The sequence below is a fragment of the Neolamprologus brichardi genome, chromosome 20, assembly GCF_056152115.1.
Source record: "Neolamprologus brichardi isolate AB-2024 chromosome 20, ASM5615211v1, whole genome shotgun sequence".
Classification (NCBI taxonomy): Eukaryota; Metazoa; Chordata; class Actinopteri; order Cichliformes; family Cichlidae; genus Neolamprologus; species Neolamprologus brichardi.
In genome coordinates this window covers 24,145,291-24,168,754 of record NC_142123.1, presented here as the reverse complement: position 1 = coordinate 24,168,754, position 23,464 = coordinate 24,145,291, and the positions used below count along the sequence as shown (strand labels likewise).

Sequence of the window (23,464 nt, the reverse complement as noted above, 5' to 3'; positions counted from 1 at the left end):
CCAAAAGATACTGAATGACAGAAAAGCGTGGAAAAAGTAGGACTATCCCCCCCCCCCAACTGATCAATAAAAAAAATTTATATTTTCTAATTTTACACAAGTAATTTATGATGACAGCTGTCGGTTTTCTTTAGGACCCCTCGTATATTTTCCGTACATACTGTGGGGCAGTCTTCCCCACAATTGCTTGTTTTTGTGTTTAAAGTTCCGTTAAGTTAAAGAAAGAAAGTTAAAGAAATTATTGTATACTGAGATAATCGGAGGTTTATCTGTGACGGGGAGAAGGTTAGCGCCGGTAGCTGGACACGGTCGTCGTTACAGCCTGAGGCCAAGCATTAATACGTGCTAATCCCCGAACAGAAAGCGGTACAAAGAGTTTATTAATTCAGTAATAACAACTTTTTATGCATTTATATAACTTAAGACTGATTGTTTTAAATGCCCTGGAGTTTCTAATAGTATTACAAGTTTTAAAATGGCGGTACAGCCTGTTGATTTTGGCCAGTTTATGCCAACGTCTCCTTTGCTAATTGTAGCTAAGCTAAAATTCACGACAACGTACCTTCACGACCTAAATTATAATTATACAATTTCTTTAGCTAACATTAAGAGTAACTAGCGAATACTTTAAGTAACAAAGTATTTAGAGGAACTGGTCTGTATTATATCTAATATTTTTCCTGATCTGTAGCCCCCCTCCAGAAGGAAAGATGTCCTTTTCTTCAACCTGTAAAAACATCAATGTGTTACCTTCATCAAGAGAACAGATAAGTGACTCTGTTGGAATGATTGTGAGTCAAGGTGGATGCTTTACCCGTGAACATGGGCAGGTGTTGGGCAGTGAGCTTGGGCTGATGGAGATGACAGAGGTTGACTGTTCTCACCTCCAGCATCTTCTCCAAGCCCATGTGGAGGCACAGTCAGAGTTTCCAGATGTCAGATGTCACCTCTCTACAGTGATGGTCAAAGAACAGGCCACGTCCACAGTGATTTCTCCCTTCAGAAGCGCTCAGGCTATTGATCTATCAACATCAAATGAAGACCACTGTATAGTAATGCCTGGAGAAAAGACACCAGTGTCTTATGGAGAGGTGCCAGGTTTTGTGTTGGCCAGAATTAGAGCTGAAGAAAGCCCAGCTGAACCTTTTACCAGTGACAATAAGTCCGTACAGAATCGCACCAGACCAGCTGCTAGAGTTTGCTTAGAGAAAAGATTTAGCGCCATGTGTGCTGAAACCACGAGACAACAAGATATACAGTCTGCAGTTCTCAGCAAGTAAGTTTCAGTAATATGTATATACTATATGTGACTATCATTCTATTAAAGTATAGCATACATGTACTCATTTTGTGCGCTATGTCATGTTTCAGTTTTTTGACAATACTTCAGCAGTCTGCAGAGGTTCAAGAGACAGTCACACATCCTCCAAAGCAGAAGTGGGTGAAAATGGACAGAGCAAATTCTTTTGGGGTGTCTAGTTCATATATAGAGGGTGTTTATGGCCCAGTCACCAACACGTGTGGACAGGTATGCTGGGGGGAAAAAAACAAATCAATGTGCTTTTATTGTATCTTAATGGTAAAGCAGAGCCCACTGTTTAATCCTTGGTTTTTCTGATTTAATTTCAGGTTATGATCCCCAAGAGCGTTTTAAATTTTCACCCAGCAGAAGAGCAGCCTTTGGTTAATGTAGAAAGTAATAATTAGTATTCTAATCTTTCTTCATAAGCCATAACTGTGTTGTTGGCTACAATTATGGTCTGAAAGGCTGTGTCTAACTTGGTCTCACATGCTTGGGTTTTTTTCACAGAGGATGCGGTGATACCTGCTGCGGTGATACCCAAAGCTGCTAAAGCCGCCCCAGACTCTGCTGGAGAGCCACAGAGCAGCAGGAGGAAAATCGCTAGATCTAGTATGTTGCTCAGCCAGCGCCGGGAGAGACACAACAGTAAGGAGAGGGAGCGCAGGTGAGCAGCCGAAGGTTACACATGGAATTGTCCCTGCATCCATAGTGTGCAACAAGATAAACATTTGCATTTCAGGAATATCCTGGGATGCTTAAAGTGAGTTAGGTGAGCTTGCTTCCAAGGTCAGAGATTTAAAAGGCGTTGCATTTAGGCACAAAAAGAAAACTATTTCAATGTACAAATTTTAAACATTTTGTCCTCTATTTCGGGTGGAACAGTGGTGCACTGGTTAGCGGTGGCTGTAGTTGAATATGTGTGGTTGTCTGTCTCTGTGTTAGCAGGTCATCTATTAATTGGAAGGTCGGTGGTTCAATCCATGGCTTGTGCAGTCTGCATGCCAAAGTATCACCGGGCAAGATACCGAACCCCATATTGCACTCTGATGCATCCTTCAGTAATAGAAAGTGCTTGCGTGACTGGGCGAATGTTGTATAAAGCGCTTTGAGTGCTTGAGTAGAGTAGAAAAGTGCTATATAAGAACCAGTCCATTTACCAAAAGTGCATTCAGTTTCTTCTCAGAGCCTCACGCTCACAGTGTGGTGATGGCATGATTTAAGTGAACTCAGTCCTTGTTTGAATATATTCGGATAAGTAGTGCAACAGCAACACATCAGAACTGAACATCTTTTGGGTTGTGATCATTAGTTTTAGCTGCTCTATGTGGAAACTTGATTTATTTTGATTTAAAATAAGAGTGTCACTGAGGACTGAAAAGAAACCTGATTCCTATGCAAATGCTAAATCAGTTTAAAACAGATACACTCAGAAGTTAAATGGTTCATGATTTGAAACTGCTGAAGAGTTACCAAAGAATTCTTAGTGACTGATGACTGATTATTAAACATACAGGACTGCATCGCTCAAAATCATCTGCATTGTCTGCGCTGTCGTACAGGAAGAGGATTCGTTTGTGCTGTGATGAACTGAACACGTTGGTGCCGTTCTGTGACTCGGAGACGGACAAAGTCACCACCCTGCAGTGGACCACAGCTTTCCTGAGATACATTACTAAAACGTATGGAGACACTTTTAAAGAGGTGGGCATGTGTAGAAAAGTGATTGATGAAAAGTGTCCTCTAACTGAATTATCTGAGACTAGAAAGCTGTGGCTGGAAGATAAGAGTTAATTACATTTCCCCTTGCTGCCTGTCTAATTAGTGAAGGAAACTTTGTGACTTTTGTGATTTAGAGTTCAAACTAAAGTCTTCACATTTTTACAGTTTAAAATCAAATAAACGTTGTTGTTTTAACTAAGAGAAATCATCTGCTGCAGTTAGATTATGCTGAAAAAAATGTACAACACAGCAAATAAAATCACAGCATACTTACAACATGCACTACCGCCACCAGAAGGGCGATCTAGACAGCTACAGACTTGCAGGAAGATAAAGCATCTCTGGTACTATGTGTCATGAACCACTTCAACCTCCAATTCTTCTGTTTGCAGGAGTTCCAGAAAGTCTTCGCTCATGAGAAAGAACGCTTTGGTAAGTCCAGCTCAGGTCAGGACCCAGTGCACCACAGGATGGATGAGACACTGAGCAGCATTTCCCTGGCAGCAGAACAGTAACCTCTCCTCATTGTTTTCTTCTATATGTCAGCCACTAAACTGAATTGAATTCAACTGTCAGAGTAGCTCAGGCTTGCCCAGTGAGGTGTGGGTGTGGGGTTAAGATGAAGTATTGTTGACATGGTTAAATATATCCTTTCGATCACACTGCAACGATCTAGAAAGTGGAAGGATTAGTTCAGGTAGTGTGAGGGCCGAGTTTAACACATCAACCTTTTGGAAAGGAAGGGCTTTCCACACACAGATGGCGCTGTTTCTCTTCGAAAAGCACAGGCGGCGCTCTAGTTGGCAGATGCCGTCCCTTCAACCATTTTATTTTGATAATATGTGCAGTATTTATACCCTGTATTCAAAATTGCACTTCAATGTCTTGTTTTCTGTTCATTTTTATTCATTCAGAATGTTTTCTACTGAGTGCCTGCCAACATCTGTTCTGTATTTGGATATTTAAGCAGTTTGGTATCAAAGTAAGTGTTACTTCCTAGTTAGTTAATGGACTTGTTTGATTTCAGTGTTTACAGCAGAGTATTCTGAAAAGCAGACTGTTCATTTGATATGTAGAGAAGAGTAATGTTTTACTGAAAAGTGGCTTTATTTGTTCTTTCTTACAACATGTCGCTGTAGCATCTTACTGTACATACAACAGTCACCCACAAATAATAAATAGTATTTAAAGTCATGTATATTTAATAGTTACAGCACCGGTAGTACATAGTGGATGTGGTCATTGCAGATTGGAAAAAAAATACTTTGTTCCTAAAATTCTTAAACTGTATTTTACAATGTGTGATTTATGCTTTCATGAGTTTATTTTGCTTTTGATTCTGAAGTCTGAAGAATCAAATTCACATGTCATAAAAAAAACAATAACAGAAAACAAGCTGTAAAAAAAGACTATCAAACCTTTTTTTTCTTGCATTAATCTACACAATGTCTGGGAACCTGGATTTTTGTTTTTTATTCCTTTTACAGTACATACACAGCTCCTCCACAGAGGCTTTTATGCTTCTTGCACTTATTTCCATGTTGAGGTAACATCTGTGATTTACATAATGGGCCATGATAAATGCACATTTACATCAGAGACAGTCGCCATTTTTTTTAGTGTTATCTCCAAAAGGATGTTAATCAAAGTGTTTGGGGCGTTGAAGCAACATGTACAAAGTTTTTATACACAAAGGACTCATCATTCACTTTCCAGGTGTTTGTAAGTCAAGTCTTGTCATGTGATAGTACTTGGATCAATGCAGTTGTTCTCTTGCACTTCTCCTTACCTCTCTCCATTTCATATCATAACGTTGTTTGTTTTTTTTGTCTCTCAGTTGCGCTGATGTTCATGTCACTTCCTGGATGTTCCTCTATTTTGTCAAAAATATCACACCATCTGATGTTACTCTTCCCAACTTGTGATGCATGTATTTAAATAAAGAGGACTTTTTTTGTGGCCACTCTCTTCTTTCATTCCTTTTATCCTCACTTATGACTCTCACCTCGGAGTGGATGGTGTCAGGGTGCAGGAACTTATGCTTAATTGTTTTTGGGGTTAGAGGATTTCCCAGCAGGTGATGTTCCCTGACAAGCTGATGTGTCACAGATTCCAGGAGGTCCTTGGTGCCCAGTCCTGCCTACTCTGCCTTGCTCTCCGGGCTCACCTGGATCTCCTGGAGAGCCATCGCGCCCATCTTTAACAATTCCAGGTACCCCTGGAAGACCTGTGGGAATGTGCTATAGTTAGAAGTTGCAGGAGTGACAGAAGACTTATACACTTATGTCTGTTTGACAAGTCAAAGTCTGAGATGAGTGGATGTTTAGAACAGTAGTTCAAATGTAGGTATAAAAAAGAAAATGATTGGTTCAGATGGAAGTTCTCCATATGAGAGCACATACCTTGGTATCCTCGGTCTCCGGGAGGCCCATCAATGGCTTTACCAATGGATCCCTTATCACCTGCCTCACCAACATCACCTGTTGTGAAAGCAGAAAATTTCAATCAGTGGTGGAAACAAAGTCCATTTACATAGGTGTGGTACTAAAGTAAAGTTTACATGTTTCCTTTTTATACCAATTTAAACTTTACAGTGAATTCAAACCTTTGTGTCTTGCTGCCTCTTATAAAAATCCCAGTGGGCTTTTTGTCATGACTAATTAGCTTTTCCACCAAATATGGCTCTCTCTTAACCCCAAAAACTCGGGACGGTCTCATGGAAGTAACTGCTCGAGGCTTAGCTAGATCAAATGATCCAATATTTTAGTAAGGAAAAGCAAACAAAAGTAAGAAAACAGAATTCATATTTGGGTAGCAAGAAAGTTCTTTAGCCCAATAATCATCTCACAATCTTTTGCTGGTAATCAGCAGCCTTTTCCATCTAAAATTAATATTTTTATTTTTGAATAGTTAAGTTGTTATGTTGCTAATATGTCTTTTAATACAACGTGTGTACTGGTACTTGTGTACTATTGCTATTTGAGTAAAGGATCTGAGTATGTCTTCCATCATTGATGTTAACCATCTGATTATGCAACCGTAAGGCTAAACAGCAGTGAAATTATTTTTGTGCTCCTGTGACATGTTTCATTTTTCATACCTCTGGGACCTGGATCTCCAAGTTCTCCTGGCAGGCCTCTGTACCCTGGTGGACCTCGGGCACCTGGATGACCAATAGAGCCTGCAACTCCTGGCTTTCCTGGCGGCCCTGGAAGGCCGGGGCGGCCCACCATTCCAGGTGCCAGGGGTCTTCGCAGGTTGGCAGCCAGTTGTGCAACCTGATCTACATGTTGGAGAAACACCAAAAGGTAAAAATCCCGCATTTTAAAAAATAAATAAATAAATGAATTTTATATATATATATATATATATATATATATTTGACAATAGAATGAGTTACACGTGAAGATTAAATTAGGATCTCTCACCATCAATCATTGGGCCACATAGCTCTCTGATGTGTTGCTCACTTGCCAGTTTACCCTGAAACACCAGATTTGAGGCAGTTTATATGAAACCATTTACATCTATATGTTCTAACCAGGTAGTTTTGTGCAGTCAAAAAAAAAAGAAGAAGAAGAAGAAGAAGAACAGCACACTTACAGGTACACCTCTCTTTCCTGGAAGTCCAGGCACACCCTGTTCCCCTTGGAAGCCCATTGGGCCTTCTTTTCCTGGAAGCCCTCTTCCCCCAACCTCTCCTTGTGGACCCGTCACGCCTTTAGGCCCCAGTTCACCTCGCTTCCCCGGCTACAATCAACAACAATTATCTGTTAAATAACTCATTATGTTTGCAAAAACAAATTGATTTATTCCAAACTGAAGCTGAAAACATCCATAACATTTGATCGCTGACGAAACACCAAACGAGGAGCAAACTGGGTCTGTTGAAACAATGCGAGGGTGGCATCTTGTTGCTTGATAATTACTCCAACTAGCACAGCAAACAGTAAATGAGACTAAGAGAGGATGGCTCATCAGTGCTGTCTCTAATTACATAAATTGTGCTGCAGCTTAATGTTACTCGCCTTTCCCTCGTGGCCATAGCAGCAAACAGGCCAATAAAGCTAAAGCAGCAATACCTATCTCTAATTAATCCTATTAAACATGGAATGTGAGGCTGAATCATGTGCAGTGACTCTGACAAGTAGGCAAAAGCTCAGAGCTAGGTGCCAGTTTTTAATGTTTAGTGAGGGAGCAGAAACAGAGGGAGTTTGGAACAAACTTGCTGCTAATTACACCCACACACAACATCTGATCTATGTTTGGTGTTAATAGATGTTAATAGTTTGGTGATAAAAAGCTGATTTCTAAGATGTAAAAGCACAAAACATTGCAAAATGTAACAGGAAATATAGCTCACCTGCCCTTTTTGTCCAACTGGCCCAAAGGGACCCTGGAAATAAGGACATTGTTTTAGATAATTACAGAACTGTATGCAGCATTCAAACAGTCAAACATTGTTTGGTACAGCATCTTTCATGCAGATTTGAATAAAAAAAGAGGGGATAAAGACAATAGATAAGAGCCCAAAGTCATGCTAAAATACAGAGAAATACACTATCAGAATAAGTAGATTTAAATAATTGTGTAAAAATATCCATATTTTCAGTGTTTTCTGATCAATTGTCAGCAAAAACTAAAAGATACCTCCCTAAAACTTTTTGTCCAGCACCATAAAACTCGTGTGAAAAGACCCATGGAGCCAAATACACTTGTACAAAACAATGAAGTGCGTTAAAGACACGTGCATGTACTTGAGTAGGTGGAATGGCCTTAGCCTCTGTACCAAGAGTACAACTAACTACTGCAAACACAGAAACTGCTCTGTAGGTTACAAACACCGCACAGTGTTAGTATTCAGACAATGACGAAAACACTTACAGGATCTCCGTTCTCTCCTGGTAACCCATCACTTCCTGCAACACCCTGAAATGACAACGTGAGATCTGAACTGCATGTGACATAACTCATAACTGAAGAAAGTCTTTCATCTTATAAGCTTATGAAAAATCTATGTATTTGCAGGACTATACATATAAATTAATCATTTCTTTAGTTTACTTTTCAAAAAGCTGGATGAAAACTATCACAGGACATCAGTGGAGATGTTGATGACTTACCATGTCTCCTTTAGGTCCAGAAGCCCCGACTGGGCCCTATAGGATTGAAAAAAGAGAATGAGAGAATAAATAAGAGGCATGCAGAGATATTTATTGAAGGCCGGCTGGCTGGGAAAAGGTTGGGGGTGGGGGATGAAAGGAAGCACGGTGGGCTGGTTGAGGGGAACCAGGATTGGTATAAAGGCTGGCTTTGTTCTGTCCTCATGTTCTGAACAGGAGGCCACTTTGTGTCTGTGCTGTGCTGCAGTTTGAGTTTATACCACTAAGACTGAGACAGGATGGTAATACAGTGGGATACAGTGTCCTAACGTGAACACAGCTGGACAGTCACACGTCTCCACTGTGATTGTGTGGAGATACGCGGGGACACACCTACACATGTCCATGTTTGTTTTATACTGGGGTTGTTTTTTTTTTAGCAACAAATAAGTCAGTCACTCCATCACTTTACATTTCTTGCTTTCATATTCTACTTCAGCAGTAAACTGGTCACATTTGCATTTTGGACTACTGGGGTGACAAAATAGACATTTTACGATGTTACAGGGACACCATTCTCCTGAATAATTAAAAACCCACCCTGTCACCAAATTCTCCACGAATTCCCGTTGGTCCTGGAAGACCCGGATCTCCCAAGTCTCCTTTGACTCCCTGCAGCACATGACACAAAATCATTAAATTAAGAAATAATAATAAGAAAAAATGATGATGATAAATCATTTAAAGCAACTACCTGGAAGCCTTTCACTCCCTGAGGCCCAGGGTTGCCCACTGGTCCAATACCTCCCTGTCAGAAAGAGACATAGTCATGTCATTTTTCTAGAAAACATGAAGCACTAAAAAAAAAAAAAAAAGCACTGGAAATTAATGAGGCTTCCTTCTTTTGATTCGGGTAAGAGAAACTAAACAAATGCAGGAGGTCATTATGTGAGGCAGGATTTGTTATGCAGTGCGGTGTGTGATAGTAGGGGTGTTAATTCCGTTGCGAGTTTTATCTTTCTTTCCTTGCCGCAGGCTCTGATGTGAAAAACAAAGATCTCTCTGTTTATAAATTCTTCCCTCATGAATACCTGCTCTCCCTGTAGGTATCGCTCCATAACTCCACCTTAGTAAGTCACTGAATCAGAGAAAAATACTCCTAGCACTCTTGGAGATTATCATTCACATGGAAGGCCAGTGGTTCATTTTATTCCAATTTAGTACCATGTTGTAGACTGCTCCTCGTTTTAGCCTTTTATTTTGGGCTCTGTTAATCCCATTTCTTTTTCAGCCATTGTGCTTTAAAAACCGCCCACTGGTCATTAAAGAAGCAAACTTTAAAGTATTGGAAACGCCTAAGCCTAAATTCTATAAATGGGTTATAATCAAAAGATGTGCAGCAGGAATTTTAATAATGTGGCAGAGCTTATATTGAGGCTTTTTCTGTTTTTTTTTTAGAATAGCAATGCTAGAATTTCAGCAATGCACCAACAGGTAGTGCATGATTTCACTTAATATACAGTGAGATCATTAACTTACCGCCACTCCTCTTGGACCTGCTATCCCCCTCTCTCCTGGGATGCCAATCTCACCCTGAAGAGAAGTGAAAGAAATTGCAGACAAGTCAGAAAAGTTTAGAGAGCTCACCTGCTGGGTCAAGTGACACATTTATTAGACTGTAACTCCCTAAAAGCACCATCAGATACATACAGGAATACCTGGCTCTCCAGAGGGTCCCATCTCCCCGGGCTTTCCTGGATCACCCTGGTGTAAAGGAACAAGAACGTAACAGTTTTCCTCCATGTTTCTAATCATAGTTTTAAAGTTAGAATATATTTTGTGGTGATACTCACAGCTTCTCCTTTAGATCCTTTTGTACCAGCCTTTCCTGGCAGACCCTAGAACCCCCCCAAAATTACATGAATGTACATAAAAAAAGCACAGAAAGTGAAGGTGATTCTCATGGCAGTGATGAAAGTGGTGATTATTAATAACACTTACAGGAAGGCCATTTGGTCCTTTCTCTCCAACTGCCCCGTGGCGTCCAGGATCGCCCTGTCAGCAGACAGACGTCATAGTTGGTGTAAAATCTCTTTAATCAAGCAGTTGAAGCAAAAGATTAAAAAAAAAAAAAAAAAAAAAAAAAAAAAAAAAGCATCTTACCTTCTCACCATCCAACCCTGGGGTTCCGTCTTTGCCATCTCTGCCAGGAATACCCTGTTGAATCCATCAGATATGACTCGCATTGTTCTGACAGATGATATAAATATAGAATCTTAAATTCTGTATATTTGCACTTACAGGCTCTCCTTTGGGCCCTGGTCCACCAGAAGCTCCTTTGGGACCAATTTTACCCTGTTAAAAGACACACTGAGACTTGATATTTACATCTAATGTCTACGCTCAAATCACAGATCAAAATTTTTTTACATACTATTTCTCCTTTGGGTCCTTTGAATCCCTGTGGTCCTTTTTCTCCGCCATCACCCTGGAAACATCAGATTAAACACACACACAGCTATTCATTGATGGGATCTGCCATTTATTTAAGCTGTGAACTTCTAACCAGCACTAATAAACTCTTTCTATTTTTGTGATATAAACATTGGGAGACTCACTGTCTTTCCAATAATGCCAGGGATGCCAGGCTTGCCTCTGAAACCAGGGAAGCCCTGGGGACAAACAGAGAACGAGGTCAAAAGAAACACCTTGACACAAATCTACGTCTACTGAGGGAAAACAGGTAAAAGCTGCTCACTCTGTCGCCTACAGGTCCCATAGGGCCTTGTAAACCTCTTAGACCACGTGGACCCTGAAACACAGCATTTGAACATTTTGAAAGCACTTTAAAAGACAACAACAACCTATTATCATCAAATAATTCTTCAGAAAATCCTTGTCGTAGTGCATTAAATCAGCAAAACTTATGTGGGCAAATCTCACCTGCAGACCCACAGTGCCAGGAAGACCTGGTGGACCCGGTGGTCCAGCATCACCCTAGAGACAAAACAGTGCAAAATGTAAACATTAAATCACAGAAAGATGTTGATTCTCTTTTCAGCCGTAATATAAAATAATAATAACTGAAACAGAAAAAATCTTCAAGGCATATATCTAACTCACTTTCTCTCCATCTTTTCCAGATTCTCCCTTGTCTCCTTTATGCCCAGTGTGACCCTAAATGAACACAAACACACACAGAAGTCAATGCCATCATGAGCCGAGTGCTTATATTTACACACTGGGAGATTTCAGCAACATTTTGAGTTTACTGTGATGTAGATCTAATAAACTGTATGACGACAACACCTCTGCTTCTTCTTTTCACCACACAGCTTCCTCTGTGCAGTCGTGATGGACTACGGATCATTTAAGCAATGCTCCCACAATTCAGCTCATTTTTAATTGAATTTTATTGGAATGCCAAACATTTAGTTTTGTGCATTTTAACTCCATACATTGTTTTTTTCATGAGCAATGCCATGCTACATTGCTGTTGGTAGGTTAGTAGATATAGGCTGTAGCAGCAGATGCATTCTGAGAACGTCATCTTACATTTCTGAAACACTTTTGTTAGTGCTACTTAAATTGCTTTTTATAGTATGACTCTTTCCTGTCGGCCACCCTTGGTCTAGCATCGTGCTTAAAAAACAACCCAAAACAAAAAAACCCAAAACTCTGTTTACCTTGAATCCCGGCATTCCTGGAGGACCAGGGGGGCCAGGGGGGCAGATTGCAGGACACTGCAGAGTACAGAGACAAAAAACTGAGACCTCTACAGCCAGTGTATGTAGAGGGCACATCTTCATTTTTCTGCAATCACACCGTTTTCACAAGAAACACTTACCAGAAGGTCTCCATTGAGATCATGAAGTGTACCGGGAAGACCCTGAAAGATTGAACAATGACACACACACAAGTGAGAAATACGGCGACAATTACTTTAAACGTGACTTTCCTGATATCTACTGGGTGACTGGGAAAATATGTCAATGTGGCTACTGTACCAACACCAGATATACAATAATAACTGCACTTACTGGGAGTCCATCTGGGCCAGTAGGTCCCGGTAGTCCTGGAAGACCCTCAGGACCCTGAGAAACACACAGAGGAGCATCAGGGGAAGCAGAAGCACCTTCAGCATCTCAGGATAAAAGACGTGATTATTTTCCGAGTTGGAAGGTTGTGATGGAACTAGATTAAAGTCAGGTATTTTCTTTGTACTGTACTCAAACAAAAATGTGATTTTCTTGTTTTCAGTTCACATTGTTGTTTGAGCTTAACTGTACAGAGTGAAGTAAACTTGAAACCTCTAGAGCAATCAGAACAATTTCTTTTAAAAAGGAAACGTCTTGCTAGACTTTTTTTTTGTAGAAAACCCTTATCAAACACTATTTATGATTATTTAGTGAACAACCGATGACCCGTTGCTATAGTAATTCTGAGAGTAGCCTGAACATTACACTGAGTTCTAACAGGCCTGCGGGGTCTTTGGAAACCTACTGAGCTTTTACAAATGAGCTGAGTTCAGCCTAAATAAAGTGTGACCCAGTAGAAACACTGACGATGTGTCCTTCTCGGTCAGTGGTTATTCTTATACTCCTGCTACAGTATACAGAAATTTAGGGCAATGTTGTCGTGGTTGATTTGAAGCTGAGATCACAGGATCTGTTAGCTTTACTGTAGCTTATTGTTTCTGCTGCAGAGGCTCGTGTATACATTTTCTGCGTTTATCTTTTCACATTAAAAATGTGGAACATAAGAGTTTTCTGTAGTTACAGAAATGAAACAGACTACCTCATTCTTATTTGAATGAAGAAATCCCTTAATGATGACAGGAGATCTTAATTAGAGACACTCACCACTGGGCCCTGGGGTCCGGGTCCGCCTGGCAACCCGTTGGTGCCGGGAAGTCCCTAGAAACAAAAGAGACTGGGTGTTCGCATGCCACCAGAGTACATATGCCGCACACTGTCTGAACTACATCAAAGAATAACGAGCATCTAATCGCAGAACGCAAATAAGTAAAAATAAATAAATAAAAAAATGACACCACGGGTGTACTCCCCCAGAACAACATAAAAAGACAGTGCTGTGTACTCACTGAAGATCCTGGTCTCCCTCTGCCCTACGGAAGACACAGGAAGGCAAATTAAGTCACAAACACCTGGGAAATGATTAGATTCACACACTGAAACAATATCCACCATGAGAATATTTCTCATGGATTGTTGCTTTGAGGCCAGTGTGCGCTTATGTATATGACATCTGAGTAATCCTAAGACAAAATGTGACACTGCTGCTTGAGTCACACAAGAGCAGATCATAAACCTGACTTAACAGGAGCACAAGTACAGAAAGGTATTCTCTCAGCATGAAATAATAAAGTTGGAAAAAAGCAACTGCTGTAGGTTTAATAATTACTGTGGGTGAAAGTATTTTAGGGAAATATTCTGTGTAACAGTAGCTTCAGTCATGTGCTTACTTATAAGAGAAAAGGAAAATAAAGGCTTGTTAGGTTTTACACATGTGGGGTTACTTACAGGAGGTCCAGGTGGCCCAGGAGGACCTGCTTCACCCTGTAGATACACAAAATCACAATCAGTCTGTCAGGCATAATCACACCTAGTAGAAACTTTTAAGGCCCATTCTATTCAATTCAGTTCAGTTTATTTATATAGCGCTAACTCACAAAAACACTCACCCCAAGGCACTTTATATTGTAAAGTAAAGACGCTACAATAAATGCTCACATATAGACATAACAGAAATTCAGATTTTTTTCCTTTTTATATATATACTTTAGCTTTAAAGTAGCCTGTCTGCAAGAGTTTGTGTTTTATGTGTTAATAAAGCCTGCTATTCCAGCAGGATGAACAGTAACTTATTCTAAATGAAAAAAATAGTTTTAAACAGTACAACGTCTATCTCGAAGCAAGCTTCCATAGTTTTGGCAATACATTTCAGCCTAGTGTTAGGTCAAGAAGAGCCAGCCCACAGTTCTGGTAGATCACCTCATCTAATGCCACTTTAAGCATCCAGTTGGTTAATATCATGCAGTGCTGAATTTGTCTTGGTGTGTCTGCCGTTTTTGTGCATTTGCAAGCCACTTTGCAACCCGTGCCCACCCAAACACCTGCTGTCATGCTGTATCAGATCTGTGATCTGCTACTATTTATGGCATATAAATGAAAAATAAAGGTTGGATGGGTTGGGGATGGAGCAAATCATTTCACTGCTCATGCAATGGGCCTAAATTCAACTTGGTTTAAGTTAGGTATTAAGAATTACTACCTTGGATTTAGAAAAAGGTCATTGTCTGGGTTCAAATTCAATGGCTGTGATCTCTTTTAAAGGTTTGATTTCTTGTTTGTAATGATGGTTCCTTCCTGCTTTCTCTGGACAAAATATGTGCCTCTGACACAACAATTACAATACAATACAAACAATTACAACAATGTAATACTCTTTTCTGGCATCGTTGTATTTTTACTCAGTTGTATACAGCATTTGTATTCTATTTTTATCCTATTGTATATTTTATTCTATTTTATTCTACTGTATATAGTATTTTATTTTATTCCATTCTGTACAGTTGTGGACTGTATTTATTCTTATTGTATTCTAATTTTTGCTTTATAACCTTTGCACTGTCCACTTCCTGCTGTGACAAAACAAATTTCCCACGTGTGGGACTAATAAAGTTTATCTTATCTTATCTTATTATATCTAAATATGTCACTCAAAAATTTGTGCTCACATGACAAAATTTTAGAATTAATGTCCATGAACATGAACATAGAAAAAATATGAGAATCTTGCACTGAATTGGAGGTGTACACTGAGCAACGTTATGTACCTGGAAAAATGAGATCAGCTAACTACCTGAATATGTGGAACGACCTGGTTTTTCCATCAATGGATTTTTTGTTCCCTGATGGCAGAGGCATGTTCCAAGATGCCAGTGCCAGGATTCTTCTGGCTCAAACTGTGAAAGTGTGGTTCACGAGGCATTAGACATCATTTTCACTCGTGGATTGTCCACCACAGATTCCAGATCTCAACCCCAGAGACAATCTGTGGGATGCACTGCAGAAGACTTTAGCAGATGGACTCTCCCATCATCAGTACTGGAAGATGTCGGCAAAAAAAACGTGTGAATTGTGTGAAATATGTTAGCTAAAGGGCGTTTTTGGGCTGAGCTGTAAAGACTTCTTTTTTGTGAGCATCTCGTGTGTCGTTATGACACTTTTTCACACGTGCATGGGAGGACGGGGAGGTCTCGGAACAAAGGCATATTGTCAAATATTTAGTATTGCACATTAAAAATAAAATATTATTTGAACTCATGTGTAATATTTATACAATGATGCCCTCCCAACTAAACAAACAAACAAACAAACAAACAAACAAACAAACAAAAGAAAGATAAAAACAGATAATCTCATTGGGTGGGCCTAAGTTTGGTTTTCTAGCCAAGATTGAGGCTAGCTGTGGAGGACACAGTAATAAGATGCTTTTTCAATAATTATTTTTCAAGTTATTGGACTAAATGATCAAACTGTGGTCTGCTGAGGTGCCCCGTCTTCTTTTCTTTTAGTTCTCCTTTGTTTACTTCCTCCCAGCTGTATTTGTGGTGCCTCAGAGGACAATTGGCAAAATGACTCCAAACAAACAAACTCTTCAGTACTATGAGCCAGCAGTAACAGTGTAGTCGTCTGAGTAATCAGTGACATGGGTTGACACAAGCTTCCTCATTAAGTTGGCTAATTAGTGGAATTGCTAAGGGGCTTGGAGAGTGAGAGCATTATCTGTCTAGTTGGTCACTTTGAAGCCATTTTATAGTGGCCACACGGTCTTTATCATATCATATGTTATATTCATATATACACAATGGTAAAGAAAAGCCTTCCTGTTTCATTTTAAGACGCAGCAGCAGTTGATTGTCATAGGTGCTGTAATTCTGTCTTCTCTTGTGCTTGTGATAGGATAATACCTGTTTACCCTCGGCATTGGATCAAGAGTTCATTATCTCCCATGGTTTCACAGATTGGTGGGAAACGGTGTGCATTCCTAGCCGGATTATGGAAGCAGTAGAAATAAATCCGATTCTGATCCCTCATTAAAAATATTCCCACTAGGAGGCTGAGCCAGCTTGACAAATCCAGGGCGACAGAGAAAGCACAGACCTTGTGCCTATTAGGCCTCTTAAACATCTTCATGCAACAGAATCAACATGCAGAGTTTGCATGCATACATATATGTTCCTACATGTGTCTTGCAAGTGGCTGACTTCAGCTAAATTATGAAGGCCAGTGTGAAGTAGATAGGAGGTCTTTAAACCCAGCTAGTGCATCTTTAAATGTATTCGCAGTGTCCCCGAAAGCTCACAAAACTGAGAAAAACTTACTGGTTCTCCTGGGGGTCCATCCCTGCCAAGAGGACCATCGGGACCTGTCAAACCCTGGAGAGGAAGTGCAATGATGTTTTAAACAGTAACTGGTCATTTTATAGCATCTCTATGTTTGTGTACAGATAAAAACAGAGCTGGTGTCCTGTTAGTTTAAGGACTGGCTGTGTTTGCTTATCAGACACTTACATCTACACCTGGAAGTCCCGGCAGTCCTTGTTGTCCTGGTCCCCCTGGTTTTCCTGCTTTCCCTTTGGGACCCTACAAAAGCAGAGTGAGTAATTTACATCCCAGATAAACAACTGATTTCTTCTTCTTGTATCACAAAATCATCATCAAACTAAAATAAAGGTAAACACGTTAAAGGGAAAGCCTAAAAGAAAGACTGTAAAGTAACACATTTCTGATTTCAGGTTATTTAAGGCACAAGGTGTGAAGGCAGGGTAGTCGGATTACTTTTGAACCAGTAGGAAAGACTCCTAATAATGTTACGCTTAATTTATTTGTTTTGCGCATCTAGTTAATTGTTAGTGAGTTGCATATTCACTATTTAAATTTAAATGGCAGCCTTTCTTTGCTCCATAGTTCATGGATATGCATTTTACTTCAAGTGGAGGAGAAACAGTTCTGTCTCTGGATCATGGTCTTTAAACAAGTTGCATCTATTTAACACCATTTTACAATAATTTGACCTATTTTGAGGAACTCAAAGGTGCAGGAAAAACACTTACAGTTAGGTGCATGCTTATAGTTGTGGCTGAATAAAATGCATTTTGCTAAAATTGTTGGAATACTTACTGGTTTCCCTGGCAGACCGGGAGGTCCTGGTTTACCCTGTTAATTGGATTAAAAAAAAAAAAATAAGTAAGTAAATTTGTTTTCAAGCTAATCTTGAAAGAGACAAATTTCAAAGCCACTGCTACACAGACCCAAAAACTTTAGTGTTTTATTGGAGAGCTAGCATTAGCCCCTCTTTAATACTCATCAGTAACTTAGTGTTTTAGGTAACTGAAGCAGTGAGACTGTGGGTTGCTTCACTCTATACAATGTTTAGCTTCTGCTGTGACTGGGGAAGAGCAAACACTACCAAACCAGTCAGCGACCTGATGCTGACCGGTCACATGACAGTTTGGTTTGTATAGGGGAGGGGTGCTGAAGGTGCAGGCAGGAGGTATGAGGTGTAACTTCAGATGGTCTCACGGGGTTGGGGAATGTATGAATGGGCCCTCTGTTAGCCTAAGCGTCACTGAAGTCACAACTAAAAGTTTTCTGACAGGCATGGACAACATTTGCTTTCAATGTTTTTCTTTTTTTTAGTTTAGTTTGACAAAAATCAGAAAGGATAAGGGAGTACTCTGCAACGTTAGCAAAGTTTTTCTTTTTACTTAGCTTGCCTGTAATCCAATTTCCTCTTCATCCCTGTGCAAATAAAGCCTCGTTTTATTGTTTTACTCTCTATTTATTTTTTTTACTATAACATTATATGCTTACCTGCAATAAAAACCTTAAAGGCAAGGCATCAGGGGAATGTAAAAACATTGTCTGTATTCTCTGATTTGTCTAACTACATGCTATGATGGCCTTAACACTGTATGAGTCCTGTAATCATCTTAAGGAGCACTGTAGACAACATAAAATGTTTTTTTCAAGAAAACATAATAGGTTTTTCTAATTTAGAACAACTCTGTTCAGAAGATAAACTTAAAGCCTGCCTACCTAATAGCCATCATTATCATCTAATACTTGTAGGAGGGGCTGTGGGAGGAGTCACTCAGATAATACTAATAAATAATATCACCTATCCACACCTAAGCACAAGCAAACCATAGTATACCATAGGTAACTGAGTGTGAATTTCTATATAAACTAAATTTTCAGTTAAAAAAAAAAAATCTGTCAGTATTCTTGTTCTGTACTTTTACTCCCAATTTTGCTTAAAAGATGAAAATAAATCTAAAATAAATAAATAAATGTGGGTTTATTACCCACAAAAATATAAGTGCTTACCATCTACTCTTAACTCCCATCGTCTTGAACTTCGGTGCATGTTTAATAGTCTAAGTGACAGAGAGGTGTTTTTATATGCAGACACCCTTGGTCTACTCACGTCAGTGCCATCCCTTCCTGCTGGCCCTGGGGGTCCTTGTAGGCCAGGAGCTCCTCTGAGGCCTGGCCTCTGGAACATGAAATTAATGAGAATCAACCCTCTTTTGATGGAATGCAGTAAAAATTTGGAGGCAACAGGAAGTGATGAGAAATGTTTGGCATATTTTGACACAGTGACTGTGAGAATCAATAAGAGAGAGGGAGAGAGATAGAAAATAATACAACTAATATTAACGATGTAACGGCAAACCATATACATCACGATGAAAAACATTATTCAAATCAGTGCTGTAAGAACACTATAATAATCCTCTTCAATTAAACCTGTACTGCTATGATCACCCAATACAACAGTTCTAAAGACTTGCTCCAAAGCTCGGCTCAGTCAGGGAGTGAACAGAGGTTTCATTGTGCGCACTGATCTCCAATCCGCGCATTCCACAGGTTCAAGCAAAACGTCGGCCTGACTTCACTAACTAGCGCAAAAGATAGAGCCACCTGCACACAATTACACTGCAGAGCAACAAACCTGCAGAACCAGAGAGGCCCCTGTTCATTTTAGTTCATCTTTAATTTGTCAGGATGAATTACAATATATGTACAACTAAGGAAAAAGAGTCACAGAAAGCATCAGGTTATCAGGTAGTGTGTAAATGTCTGCCTGAAACCTGCCGGAAGAGAGTCACTTCTGTCATCATCATCACTGTCACCAAAACAAAAGACACACTTTTTAAATTACTGGCTTACTACATGAGATCTGCAGGTAAAAAACAAACCCATCACCAATGACACGCAAAGACAAAGAAGGGTAATAACTTAGTAACTCTTACCTGGGCTGAGGATGATATCAATAGTTGGGACAATAAAAGCACCCAAAGCGCAGAGAGCACCGCCATAGCTCCCCACTCGCCCTCACAAACCCGAGTTTATACAGAAAAAGTCAAATTCCCGGCCCTCGGTCCTCACTCGCTCCCCCCCAGCGTCCAAAACGGAGCCTTCCTTCACCTGGCGGCGCACAGCTCCTGAATAGCTTTCTCTTTAGTTCCAGATAAACCCGAGCCTCCAGCCGAAGGGGCTGAACTAGCTGGCTGAACACAGGCGAGAGGGGGGGTGGGGGGGAGATGGGGAAGGTGGTAGTATGCAGGGGGGGAGACAAGATTTCGGACTCTGAAAATGTGGGCCGAGCTAAAAATTTATTACAAAAACATTAAATTAACCCCCCCCCAGAAAAACCCAAAAAACTTCACACAGTAAAATGTAGGTGGAAGAAACACAAGAAATAAAAAAATCATTGGCCAGCAGGGGCGACACCTCTGGTTGTTAAAAGGAGCCTGATTATACAGAAGTAAACGGGGAAAGCTCTGCTGCTCTCCTGATGTATCCAAACGTTTTCCATGAGTTTTTAGTTTCAGTTGCTATTTTCAAGTTTAGTTTTCATACAGATTCTTGTCTTTTTAGGAGTCGAATAGAATAGTTAACAGCTGGTTGAGTGTTCACCCTCAGCATCTGAGAGAACAGCTGTTTGATACAAATGCAGGATTCTTGATAAATTTCAGTCTGGCTTTTAGAGCTTATTCCACTGAAATGTGTCACCAGTGAGAGTGACCAAGCTATGGTTGATAGGTTGACATACTGGGTAGGTGTATTGGGTCTGCTTTGGAGTGATTCTGAATCTGAATAATCAGACAAAAATTGCCACATGGTTTTGTTTTGGGGCCTTTAACATTTCTGTTATATCTTCTCTCTCTCTGTAGCACATTTTAAACATTTTAAGGACATTTCTTATCACAAATGACAGTTATATATATTGCTATTAAGCCCCAAGAATTGCTCAGTATGTTATTCATAAATGCAGACATTTATTCATCTGTTACTCCATGTACAGCTATCACTGCTAGTAATAATCATAATCATCATCATAATAATAGTATCTGTATGTAGAAGTGGCATACTATGGAGGAGTATTGCTATACAAATACTTACTAATACCTTAATGATGCTTAATTAACATGATTATGAAGTGCTACCAAAAGTTGGATGGCTAACAATTTTCTCCATCTTAATGAAAACAGAAATCATTGTTTGTGCTGATGGTAATAGAAACTCTAGATGCCCTTGCCACTTTTGCTAAATCTTCTATTAAGAACTTTGGGGTTAAGTTTTGACTCAGCTTTCTCTCTGGATGTTCAATTCAATTCAATTTTATTTATATAGCGCCAAATCACAACAAAAGTCGCCTCAAGGCGCTTCATAGATACAGAGAAAAACCCAACAATCATATGACCCCCTATGAGCAAGCACTTTGGCGACAGTGGGAAGGAAAAACTCCCTTTTAACAGGAAGAAACCTCCGGCAGAACCAGGCTCAGGGAGGGGCGGCCATCTGCTGCGACCGGTTGGGGTGAGAGAAGGAAGACAGGATAAAAGACATGCTGTGGAAGAGAGACAGAGGTTAATAACAGATATGATTCAATGCAGAGAGGTCTATTAATACATAGTGAGTGAGAAAGGTGACTGGAAAGGAAAAACTCAATGCATCATGGGAATACCCCGGCAGCCTACGTCTATTGCAGCATAACTAAGGGAGGATTCAGGGTCACCTGGTCCAGCCCTAACTATATGCTTTAGCAAAAAGGAAAGTTTTAAGCCTAATCTTAAAAGTAGAGATAGTGTCTGTCTCCCGAATCCAAACTGGAAGCTGGTTCCACAGAAGAGGGGCCTGAAAACTGAAGGCTCTCCCTCCCACTCTACTTTTAAATACTCTAGGAACAACAAGTAGGCCTGCAGAGCGAGAGCGAAGTGCTCTAATAGGGTGATATGGTACTACAAGGTCATTAAGATAAGATGGGGCCTGATTATTTAAGACCTTGTATGTGAGGAGCAGGATTTTGAATTCAATTCTGGATTTAACAGGAAGCCAATGAAGGGAAGCCAAAACAGGAGAAATATGCTCTCTCTTTCTAGTCCCTGTCAGGACTCTTGTTGCAGCATTTTGGATTAGCTGAAGGCTGTTCTCATTCTAATCTCTGGTTTGCTCTTACTTTTATTACTTGCCTTTATTTCATCTCTGGATTTTATTTTTAAGTCATTGTGCAATTAAGAAAACTTCTTTGGAAGTTGTGAAGTGAACAAAACGTTTGCAGGTTTTTCAGAATGCCCCTGCGAGGCTTCTAACCAAATCTTCTAAGTACTCACATGACACATCATTGCTAATTCATTTTTACTGCCTCTCTATTAATTCAGAGTCCACCTTAAGATTCTTCTTATGAGCTTTAGATCCCTGCATTGACAAACACCAGTGTATTTTTGCATTCATCCATCCATCCTCCACAGGTCCCTGAGATCATGTGATCAGGGTCATTTCAGAGGCAGGAGACTGCAAGTTGATTGCACATAGGTGCAATAGTTTTGGTCAGGCAGTGGTCTCCAACCACTGTTTTGTCCAGTGTGACTGTAGCTGGAAGACCGTGGCATGAACAATGCAGCAACATGGTGATAAAGTGGCACTAAGCTGGAATCAGTCTATCAGTCTGCAACTGAATGAAGTCAACTTGAGTTACTTGTCTTAACAAAGCTTCCCTGGAGTTTTTCTTTAGACAAATGAAGAAAAAATGTATTATTATCTGTGATAATACAGCAATTAACTGTGATGAGCTGGAAAAATGGCAATATTGTGGTCTACATTCACGGAAACTAACATTCAGCCATAACCTCACAATGACACAGTGGCTGCAGGATGGCGATTTAAGGCAAAATGATGTAAGCACTAGGCAACCTTGCTCTTCTATAGAAGTATAGTCAAATACAACCAGTTGACAACCAACTGAGTCAATGGATGGATTGATGAAGGTTGCCTCCCAGCGGGCAAGCTAGCCAGCAGGCTGTCACAACTACCTGAAATCAGTTGCCAAATACAAAATCGGTGAAGTCAGTGGACAACCAGTTTAACCATTTGCAAGAAGGCCGCTGTCCTATTTTTACTCTAGTGTGACTGAGCCATTACAAACAGTTTACATGGGCACAACAAAGCGCATCCATGGTTGAGCTATTCACGTTAACCACTTGTTGAAGCAGAGAACAGTTCGATGGATATAAACTACATTCTCGCAAGCTATGGACATTTTGCTATATAAAATATCAGGAAATGCACAGAAAAATAAGAATGAACAATCTATTTAAACTGTAGGTTGTGTAAATGTTGTTAAAAGACCCTAAGATACTCAAATGATCATTGACCAACAGTTTAGAAAGAGCATTAAATCCTCAGAATTTAGCTGCTTGAACAAGTAAATATTTGGTATTTAACCATTTAAGTCATTAGGCGATTCAGCCCCACTTCAGATAAAGCACATCATATCTCATCAGTGACATAGTAGCTAACAGACTCACAACCTGCCAAGATTTCACAGGTTATCATAAAATGTGACCTTGAGAACAATTTGGTTGAATAACTGTTTGGTGATCGCTGTGTGTGACCTTCTCTAAGATCTGACCTGTAGCATAAGAGAAGTAGCGACTGTTGTAAATTATGGACCGACACCATCAGCTGGATGAGCTAAAGAAGCACAAAATTAGTGACACATTGCAAGTTTTGTGTAATTTAAATGTAAAATATTGCATTGAGGTCTGTCTAGAGCTACTTCTAATATTCCAAAGAGGGGAAGGGTATATGTAACAACTGAGGCTGGACATAAACACAATGCTGAAACTCCAGCAGTGTGTACCTCTAGCTCTCCCTTACGCCCTCGACTCCACACTGCTCCTGAGTCCTGAACAAGTTGTTGTGCATCAATATCCATCCTTTTTCTTCTTGTCACTGCTTTGA

The 23,464-nt window shown here is 40.0% G+C and overlaps 2 protein-coding genes across 3 annotated transcripts; one reads left to right on the top strand and one right to left on the bottom strand.

Moving 5' to 3' along the window:
* The first annotated feature begins 59 nt into the window (after nucleotides 1-59).
* Nucleotides 60-4,271, top strand: LOC102786984 (uncharacterized). Of its 2 annotated transcripts, XM_006796490.3 has the most exons (8): nucleotides 60-366; nucleotides 692-791; nucleotides 891-1,276; nucleotides 1,372-1,528; nucleotides 1,630-1,696; nucleotides 1,811-1,967; nucleotides 2,863-3,004; nucleotides 3,415-4,271. In XM_006796490.3, the coding sequence occupies exons 2-8, from the start codon at nucleotides 711-713 to the stop codon at nucleotides 3,535-3,537; spliced, it is 1,113 nt and encodes a 370-aa protein (XP_006796553.1). In that variant the 5' UTR covers nucleotides 60-366; nucleotides 692-710; the 3' UTR covers nucleotides 3,538-4,271. The 2 variants fall into 2 exon arrangements, with proteins under 2 accessions (XP_006796553.1, XP_006796552.1); XM_006796489.3 differs by having other exon boundaries at nucleotides 692-1,276.
* col9a3 (collagen, type IX, alpha 3) lies at nucleotides 4,080-19,715 on the bottom strand. The gene is made up of 32 exons (XM_087833640.1): nucleotides 19,471-19,715; nucleotides 18,642-18,710; nucleotides 17,333-17,368; nucleotides 16,724-16,795; nucleotides 16,535-16,588; nucleotides 13,668-13,703; nucleotides 13,229-13,252; nucleotides 12,987-13,040; nucleotides 12,165-12,218; nucleotides 11,972-12,013; nucleotides 11,811-11,867; nucleotides 11,248-11,301; nucleotides 11,068-11,121; nucleotides 10,883-10,936; nucleotides 10,743-10,796; nucleotides 10,559-10,612; nucleotides 10,426-10,479; nucleotides 10,288-10,341; nucleotides 10,126-10,179; nucleotides 9,978-10,022; nucleotides 9,835-9,888; nucleotides 9,664-9,717; nucleotides 8,879-8,932; nucleotides 8,725-8,796; nucleotides 8,146-8,181; nucleotides 7,907-7,951; nucleotides 7,386-7,418; nucleotides 6,626-6,772; nucleotides 6,451-6,505; nucleotides 6,123-6,305; nucleotides 5,425-5,502; nucleotides 4,080-5,249 (listed from the first exon to the last, which is right to left on the bottom strand). Exons 1-32 carry the CDS (start codon nucleotides 19,534-19,536, stop codon nucleotides 5,065-5,067), a joined length of 2,037 nt encoding a protein of 678 aa, XP_087689766.1. The 5' UTR covers nucleotides 19,537-19,715; the 3' UTR covers nucleotides 4,080-5,064.
* Nucleotides 19,716-23,464: the final 3,749 nt, after the last annotated feature.